General features: G+C 31.6%; 1 protein-coding gene across 1 annotated transcript; it reads left to right on the top strand.

The window, feature by feature from the left end:
• Positions 5,223 to 10,115, top strand: LOC109363556 (probable methyltransferase PMT16). The gene is made up of 2 exons (XM_019609816.1): positions 5,223 to 5,900; positions 10,110 to 10,115. The coding sequence occupies exons 1-2, from the start codon at positions 5,223 to 5,225 to the stop codon at positions 10,113 to 10,115; spliced, it is 684 nt and encodes a 227-aa protein (XP_019465361.1).

The following is a 10,324-nucleotide window of genomic DNA, read 5'->3' as shown; positions in this document are numbered from 1 at the left end:
GATATGTTATATATATATGAACTGCTTTTCATATCTGAGTGTAATATTCTGAGTAAGTTCATGTTGTCAATGAATTATATTCATTAGATGTCTTACTCTCTCTATTTCTCTTCTTTTCTATTGCTTGCTTTTTGGACGTGTGCTCGTCAGATAGACAGCTTTGCTCGGATTTGGAGCTACCCGTCTGTGATGTTCCAGGAGGGAGCATGCAGAATTGAGGAGAGGCAGTATCCTAGCTTTGGAGTTAGCCACTAGGAGTTGCTTATCATTTTATGACTTTTGAAACATTGACGGCTTCAGCTTGTTCATGTCTTTGTTTAGTGTCTTTTGACGATGATCAATATTTCCGCCCTTTCTTGTTTGATATGTATATTAAGTACTTATGATCTTTTATATCTATGAAGATGTATATTCGAGAAATGTTGTATCATTTCAGTTACCGTTAGGTAACCGGTTTTGATTTCCGCATTATATATTACTTAAAGTGATGTCCCGGAAAAGAAAGGTTTTTAAAAGGAAACAATTTTATATCACAATTAAAAAAAAATATTTACTCATTTTTCCGCGTAATAAATAAAGAGTATTTTTCGGGGTGTTACAGATGTCATCCTTTCATAGAGGCTAAGGCAATTATGGTTCTAATTGTGGTTATTTTTACTACAGGGCTAAAAGTGTCTAGGTAATCAATTCCTGATGTTTGAGTATACCCTTTTGCCACTAATATAGCCTTTATGCCTTTCAATACTACAATCAGCATGATGCTTAATCTTAAAAATTCATTTGTAGCCTATGGCTCCTTTATCTTCTAGAAGTTTAGTTAGAATCCAAGTGTTGTTTTCTTCAAGAGCCTTTAATTCAGTTTTAATGGCTTCACTATAGCTTTATGGTTCAACGTTAGAGCTAATGGCCATACTATAGTTTTTCTGACTACATGAGAGCCTTCATAGGATATGACTTGGTTTAAGGGATTATTAACCTCTTTCTTGGCTCTTAAGGGTGCAGAAGCTCCTAGAGACAAATGATAATCTCTTAGGTAGGTAGAGACAATTCTTTCCCTAGATGACCTTCTCAGGTTTTCATTGCTATTGTTGTTATAATCCATACATTCATTTAAGTCAGGTATATCATTGCTAGAATCAGTAACAACATAGTTATTATTTTCATTCATGATGGGTAAAGCAGATATGCAATCATGATCAAGGTAATAATCTTTGATATTGAAAGAAGATGTAGGAATAGATATATCTTCATTAGACTGATCATTATTGTTGGTGAAAGGGAAAACATTTTCATAAAAATTCACATTTCTAGACAAGAAAATTTCATTAGTCATGCAATCAAATAGTATGTATCCCTTTACACCATGCTTAAATACTATGAACACACATTTCCTTGCTCTAGGATCAAGCTTCTTTCTGTTATTGTTTAGGGTATAAACAAAGCAGATGCATCCAAAGATTCTAAGGTTCAATAGATTTGGCTCATGGTTATAAAGAATCTCATAGGGATGTTGAGATAAGTGGAAGGTTGTCTATTGATAAGATAGACAGCATGTGCATCTCCATAATTCCAGAAGCATTTTGGCATAGCAGATTGGTACATTAAGGCTTTAGTGACTCCTAGTATGTGTTGATGTTTTCTCTCAACAACTCCATTTTGTTGAGGAGTTTCAACACAACTAGTTTGGTAAATTATGCCTTTGGAATCATAGAAATCGTTCAGTTTAAACTCATGGTCATTATAAGATCGTATACCTTTTATCTTGGCCTCAAATTGAGTCTCAATCATATTGATAAAGGATTTTACAAGTAAAGATGTTTCTGATTTTGTTTTCATAAAAAATAGCCAATTGTGTCTTGACTTGTCATCAACTATAGTGAGAAAATATCTATGTCCTAAGATTGAGGGAATAGATATAGGGCCCCATATGTCAATGTGAATGAGATCAAAGATGTGAGTTGACTCAATTGTGCTAGTTTGAAAGGTAAGTTTTCTTTGTTTAGCATAATGACAAACATCACAAGGCACATTATCTTTTCTATGATGAATGAAAGAAAACATCTTATTCATAGTAACAAGTTTGGCATTAGATGGATGGCCTAATCTCTTATGCCACAGATCATTATTATCAATGTCCTTAGTTTCATTATTTTCAACAACATCTATGCAATTACTTAGGCTAAAAGACAAGTTTTTAGAATTGATGGTGTATAAACCAATTTTTGCCTCAACTGAACCAATCATCCTCAATGTGGATTCCTCCTACATCACACATTTGGAGTTGGTGAAATTTAGCTTGCAATTTAAGGCTGAGGTTAATCTGGATACATAAATCATATTGAAAGTGAATTTGGATATGTAAAGCACATTGCTTAGGCAGAGGTCTTTGGAAAACATGACAATTCCAACAATTGTGCTCATTACCTCACTACCATTGGATAGCCTAATTTGAATAGGGTCAATTCTCATATAAGATTGAAATTCATACAAATTGAAGCAAACATGATATGTTGCTCAAGTGTCAGGGATCCAATCCTTATACTTTGTAGTGCAATTCATTTTATTAGAGTTACCTACATTGAGAGAGTCCAGACTAATGACTTGGTTAGTGATTTGGTTAATTTAATGATTAGCAGGTTCTTTGATGATAGTCATAATGGCCTTATGTTGTTCTGCTGTGAACACTTCTAGGCCTTCTTTAATGCTTTGAGTCTCTTATTCACTAGAACCCACAATGTTATTGATATTATTGGCTTTCTTGAAATGAGGAGGGAGGCCATGTTTCTTATAACATGTGTTCACTGTTTGCCCAGTTTTGTTGCAGAAAGAACACATTTTAGTGTTTGAATAGCCTCTTCCTCTCCCATTTCTAAAACCAAACCCCCTTCCTATTCCAACATTGGTAGAGTATTCTCTTCCTTTAATTCTTGCTCTATTATTAATTTTATTAGTAGCGTTCGCAAGGATTTTAGTGTCACTTAGAGGGTTGTTAATAGGCATCATTTCAGTTTCATGTTGAATAAGCAAGGAAAAGGCCTTATTTATGGAGGGCAAAGGCTCCATGAGCATGATTTGGGACCTAACAACAGATTATTGCTCATTAAGGCCCCTTAAGAATCTAATGACATAGTCATTCTCTCTATAGGATCTAATAAGATTAGCAAGATTAAAATCACATTGGATTGGGCAACAAGGACTATGACTAAAGTTATCTAGTTCCTGCCACAACCCTTTTAGATGAGTATAGTAAGCATCAATAGATCTATTTCCCTGTCTAACACCATAAATTTCTTCTTCAACATTGCAAATTCGAAATACATCACCTTGGTAATAGAATTAGCAATAACGAAAATGCAAGGAGATGGTGAAATAAGATAGGGATAAAAACAAAAATCAGAGATGAAAAGCAATGGTGCAGTAGAGCATCAATAGATGCTTTGATACCATCTTAGAAAAATGGCATCCATAGCTAAGGGTGGAAACAGGTCAGGCTAAGCTTGGCCTTAAATAGGCACATCCTATATAACATATAGGAGTCTGGGTCTGGCCTGTTAGCATGTTTAAGAAAAGTTTCAAAGTCTAGGTCTGACCTGTTTAAAAACCTGGTCTGACCTATTAGCTTATTTAAAGGCCTATTATACTATATGCTCATGAAATAGACTACCATGTCTACATTTTAATGAGCTTATAGGCTTATTTTTAGTTAGGCTCATCTAATTCTAATATTGCTTATATTAAAATAGTATAATTTTAACATTCTTATATAATATAATTAAATAGGTCGGCCTATTAGGCTTAATAGGCCTTTTAGGTGGCCTACAGTCTCGCCTGTTAAGCTAAATATGCTTTTTAGAAAGTCTGAGTCTGACCTGTTCGAGAAAAAAGTCTGGTCTATGAAAAGTGACGATTTTGCTAGGGAAATTAAAAATAATTCATATGAAAAACTCCAATGGCAGCAACGACTTTGCTATGAAAAGAAAAATTCAAAAACTCCAATGGCACCAATGATTTAGGTACTTTATGATTAAAAAAATAAAACTCCTACATCACTAACGATTTTGCCCCTGAAAAATAAATAAAAAAATAAAAAACGTCAACTTGGTTGACGATTTCTTGAGAAAATGAATAAATAAATAAAAACTCCTATGAGGTAGACGATTTAGGTATGGGGGGACAAAAAAAAACAAAAAACGCCTATAAGCTTGACGATTTTTTAAGTATGGTAATAAAAAAGTCAACTTACACTAACACCATAAATTTGCCAATATATTGTATTCTATCTATAAAAGAGATCGGTGGGTGTGAATCAAACCAAAAGCCTAGTTACGTATTACCTTCATTATTTTCTTCTTTGTTACTAGGCAAACCCCAATTATTCTAACTCTTAGCATCTTGCAACCCCAAATCCGATGCATACTTATGAAATTAACCTTGTTTAATAGTTAGCGATGTCCAGGGTGGTGGAGAGAGTTGTGTAATCATGCATAGATGGAAATTTAACAAAGTTACAAAGGTAAGGGGAGACCATTAATTACCACAAGGGTATAGTACAATTTTTGAAGGGAAATGGGGGTGGTGTAATTTGACCAAACCTTTAAGAGTCATTTGTACAATTTACCCAAAATTATACTCCACATATGGCTCGTGAGTCCTAACACTCCCCTAATTAACTTCTACCTAAATGTAACCAATCTTTCACCGACTCAGCTGCAATAAAAAAAAAGTATGAACTTATAACAATTTTATATATATTATTCATTTTTAATTATTATTATTATTCTAAATAAATATAATATAATAATAAAAAACTTTTGTATCGTTAACAATATTTACAATTAACAAGATGATGATCTATTGGTATAAGATCTAACTAAATCACACTCGAGGGTTCGATTCCTATAAGTAACATTTATTTAGAATGACAGCTATAAACCTCAAGATAAATTAATTACTTACAAAAATAGTGAAGTAAAACTTTTGATAATACCAAAAAATCTACAAATAACATTAATTAATTATTATCCCTAATTCACACCACAGCCTAAGCACATCCATTGGGGGAACTCAACACAAACACCCCTACTTGTCTTTTTCTTATTACTGAATCGTCACACGAGCATTTCATCGAACATCCCCAAACCCACAATATATCCACATATTCATTTTCACTCTTCACCATCAATAAACTCTCCTATTAAACCACCAGCAGCAGCACCACCGCAATGGCCGGCGGTGACTCTACTCCACCCTACCACCCCACCGCCAAAACCTTCAAACCCTCTTCATTCTTCAACCTCGCCAAGAAAACCAATCTCTACTCCCTCCTCGCCTTACTCTGCATCATCTCCTACCTCTTCGGCGCGTACCAAACCACCACTCCCACCTCCACCACCACCAAAACCCAATCCACAAAATGCCCCCAAACCACCGTCACCTCCACCACCCACTTAGATTTCATCTCCCACCACAACGCAACCACAACAACAACCACCACCTCTAAGCAATACCCTCCCTGCGCCATAAAATACAGCGAATACACACCCTGCGAGGACCACGACCGTTCTCTAAGATTTTCCCGCAAAAACATGATATACAGAGAACGACACTGCCCGGAGAAGAATGAACTCTTTAAATGCCGCATACCTGCGCCGCACGGGTACAGAAACCCGTTTCCGTGGCCGGAAAGTAGGGATTTGGCGTGGTATGCGAACGTGCCTCACCGTGAGCTGACGGTAGAGAAGGCGGTGCAGAACTGGATACGGTTTGACGGTGACCGGTTTAGGTTCCCCGGTGGTGGGACGATGTTTCCGTTGGGAGCTGATAAATATATTGATGATATTGGAAAGTTGATTAATCTCAGAGATGGTTCTATTAGAACCGCTGTTGATACTGGATGTGGAGTATGTTATCCTTTTCTCTTTACCACAGTTACTATTCTTACATATATGTCATTCCATTCTGATATCTTGATTGAAAAAATATACTCAAATTAAATGTTTGAAAAAATATACTCAAATTAAAAGTTTAAAAATATATATCCAAAATAAAAATTTAATTATTAAATATTTTTTCATCTCATACAATCGAGTAACACATCTCTTATACAATGGAAAATTCCTTAATAACTTTAAATTTATTACACTTAAAATCGTACGATTTTTAATCTAATAATATAAGTTTAATACTTATATATTAATAATATAAGTGTTTTCTATATTGTAAGCAAATTATTTCATTTATTTTGTAATTATTATTGATTCTCAAATAAAAGTAATACAAATTAATAGTGAAGTATATAATAATAATGCATAAATTTTAAACACCTAATATTATCTGCAACAAACAACTCATTCGTCTAAGAGAATAAATATAAAAGTATATTTGTTGTGACATCTGATTATTTAAATTATCACATGTTAACAATTGTTTATTTAATTTTTAGAAATATTTTTTAAAAATGATTATATAATATATATCATAATTTCATTAGCAGAAGGAAATATATCAATTATTAATAAATAAAATATTATCTAAAATTTTTATAAGTGATTAAGAAGAATGTTATTATATTAATATATATTACTTTTAACTTAGTTTATCATCTAACTTTATTTATGTATTTTTAGTAAATTTATGATTTGGCTATGTAACTCCTCTGGAAGTTGAGATCACGTGCCGATAGGCATTCAACATTATTGCATCATCATTTTGAAAAAATAAATATGAGTTTTCATTATTTAATATCAATCTTATGAAATTCAAGCTGGACATAAAATGGGAAGATATCATGTATTAGATTATCAGGTTTAAATGGTTACCGTTTTTGGTTGGAAGAAATGATTTATTATATAACTAATATTTTTTGTCAAAATATATAATTATATATAGATATAAAATTTTATATAATTAATAATTATGTATAATTATATTATATTAACATCTCTCATTCTTTTTTTAGACGGAAGTAAAATGAAATATTAGAGTAACATTCTGTTTTTTCTAAATTTGAAGTGAAGTGTCTGATTCACTTCCCATATTATTATGGTTTAATAAGATTTAACATGAACACTATTTAATGTATGAATGATGTTGAAGCTCACACTATCAATATATATGTTAGTCTTAAACATAATACATAAGAATAATACATTCATTATAAACAAAACTTAATATTAACAATATTTTTTTATTCTTTTATCACTACTTTTAGGACAATAGTAAGTAGTAACTTGTTTACATCGTTTTCGCCCACATTTTACTGCTAATAACTGACGCGATTATGCGTTATATCTTGCATATAATTTACTAATTTCGGACTTTTGATATACTATTTAAGTTAGGAAAAGGACATAAAACTGGTTCTGATCGTAGCCTTTAGGGTCTTCAACATAGTACCATGAAAAATCCTACATCCTGGACTGGAGTTTATATATATAAAAAGGCCGTATGAGCTGTAACTTCATTAATTAATGCATAAGTATACTCACTATTGAAGTAATGAAATCATTTATTTTATATATAAAAAATGTTGAATTTATATAGATTCCATAACTGTGATTGAGAGGGTGTTTGTTATTAATTAGGGGAGGCACTTTGGATATTTTCCCAAAGGCATGTCTAATGTTTGTTTCTCTCACATCAATTTTTTCATTTGTTATTCTCAAAGAATGGGTCCATAACAAATTAACTGGCCAAGTCTAGCCTTTCATAATATACAAAGGAGTAATAATGATTCCCATGTTTATTTTCCGTTTTAGTATTTAGTTGGGAACTTTCCATGGGTTAAGTTTTGACTGACAGATGGTGGAAAAGATTTTTACATGGTCATTGCATTATATCATTGTTTTATTTTTATTTAAAAGTAAATAATGATTCAAAATAAATGATGAATGAATAGTTAAAAACTCTTACACTATTAGTACATACATATTTTCTCTTTTAAGTTTTTCTATAGGTCCAATATTAGAGGAATATAATTAAGTATTGTTTCTGTGTTTCTTACTTTCTTTTGCATAATTTGGGCCATTCATCATCAAGGAACATGGAAAAAACATTGGAAGGTGTACGATAAGTGTGTAATATCTATATAATATAAAGATTTATGCATAGTCAGTATGTTATCCATCATTTATTCATTTTTATTATTTTTATTTAAGAGTCAAAGATGATTAAAAATGAACAGTGGATAATGCAATAATAATATAAAAACTTTTACTACATGTTACATACATCTTTTTCTTTTATTTTTGTTGCAGTAGAACAGTGTCTAAGAATCTTGTACCCAAAAAATAAGAACTGTGCCTAAGAACCTTGCATCAACATGGATGAATTTTATAAAGGATGATCAAATCTTCATATGAAAACTGGTAATTTTTCTAGTAAAAGAAAAGCAGAGTAGATGTATTCCCTGGTTCAATGGGATACGGCATTATTATTATAACTAACTAGTTGTCGTCCTAGAATTCAAGGTTATATTTTTTTGTTAATTGTGAACATTGAATAATGAAAGTCAAGCTGTAACTCTAGTTGAAGTAAAAGTGTAATGTATATTCACTGTTATTATAAAATATTTATATATAGTTAATATATCATTTATTATTTATTTATATTATTTTTTTTTAAAATAAAAATAAATAGTGAATGATGAATTGATAATGTATAAAACTTTCAGAGGATCACTATATATACATATTTCTTAATCTAACTGATAGAAAAATATGAAATACTTAATTCATCATGGTTGATTATTTTATTTTCTAGATTCTTTTTTTCATATCCTAACTAACAGTGTTGTTATAACCATTTCATAATGGTGGGTTTAACCAATATACCAGTGAACCGGTTTCAATACCGATTTGGTATAATAATTATATCAATCATGTAATTATATCAGTTAAAACTGGTCAAAATCGGTCATATCAGCCGGTTTTTAATTGAATTGTACCGGTCATACCAGCCGGTTTTTATTTAAAATTAATTTTTTATTGAAATAAAAAATATATTGGTTTTTTATTGATTTTTCAACACTAATATTAATATATTATAAATATATATATTTAATTTCGTTGGTATATAGTTTAATTAGTAAACCACATGTTGAAACTACTGTACCACTCATAACACTCCTAACTAGGAATTTGTCTGATCAGTATCTAATAAAGAATAAGGATAGGAATATTTTATTTTAACAATCTCTTATAAGACACACTTGGTCTCATCATACAAAGATTTGTGATACATTGGCTGAATAAATTAATATTGCTAAAAATATGTAGTGGGAATTATATATTGATAAATGGTGAATTATGATATTGTTTGGGAATAAGTGTTGTTTACATTACATAGGTTGATTAGATAATTGTTTATGAGAACAATTGATGAGTTTGGTTATATTACTCATGTGGATTGGATAATTGTTTACGCAAACAACTGATGAGTTATAATGTGATATGTTATATATATATGAACTGCTTTTCATATCTGAGTGTAATATTCTGAGTAAGTTCATGTTGTCAATGAATTATATTCATTAGATGTCTTACTCTCTCTATTTCTCTTCTTTTCTATTGCTTGCTTTTTGGACGTGTGCTCGTCAGATAGACAGCTTTGCTCGGATTTGGAGCTACCCGTCTGTGATGTTCCAGGAGGGAGCATGCAGAATTGAGGAGAGGCAGTATCCTAGCTTTGGAGTTAGCCACTAGGAGTTGCTTATCATTTTATGACTTTTGAAACATTGACGGCTTCAGCTTGTTCATGTCTTTGTTTAGTGTCTTTTGACGATGATCAATATTTCCGCCCTTTCTTGTTTGATATGTATATTAAGTACTTATGATCTTTTATATCTATGAAGATGTATATTCGAGAAATGTTGTATCATTTCAGTTACCGTTAGGTAACCGGTTTTGATTTCCGCATTATATATTACTTAAAGTGATGTCCCGGAAAAGAAAGGTTTTTAAAAGGAAACAATTTTATATCACAATTAAAAAAAAATATTTACTCATTTTTCCGCGTAATAAATAAAGAGTATTTTTCGGGGTGTTACAGATGTCATCCTTTCATAGAGGCTAAGGCAATTATGGTTCTAATTGTGGTTATTTTTACTACAGGGCTAAAAGTGTCTAGGTAATCAATTCCTGATGTTTGAGTATACCCTTTTGCCACTAATATAGCCTTTATGCCTTTCAATACTACAATCAGCATGATGCTTAATCTTAAAAATTCATTTGTAGCCTATGGCTCCTTTATCTTCTAGAAGTTTAGTTAGAATCCAAGTGTTGTTTTCTTCAAGAGCCTTTAATTCAGTTTTAATGGCTTCACTATA

The sequence above is a fragment of the Lupinus angustifolius genome, chromosome LG13 (assembly GCF_001865875.1).
Source record: "Lupinus angustifolius cultivar Tanjil chromosome LG13, LupAngTanjil_v1.0, whole genome shotgun sequence".
NCBI lineage: Eukaryota > Viridiplantae > Streptophyta > Magnoliopsida > Fabales > Fabaceae > Lupinus > Lupinus angustifolius.
The sequence above is the reverse complement of the archived record's forward strand: the minus strand, read 5'-3'. Positions and strand labels throughout refer to the sequence as shown.

Bases quoted from the DNA above. Each gene is read 5' to 3' on its own strand.
- LOC109363556 (XM_019609816.1), top strand. From the start codon at position 5,223: ATGGCCGGCGGTGACTCTACTCCACCCTACCACCCCACCGCCAAAACC.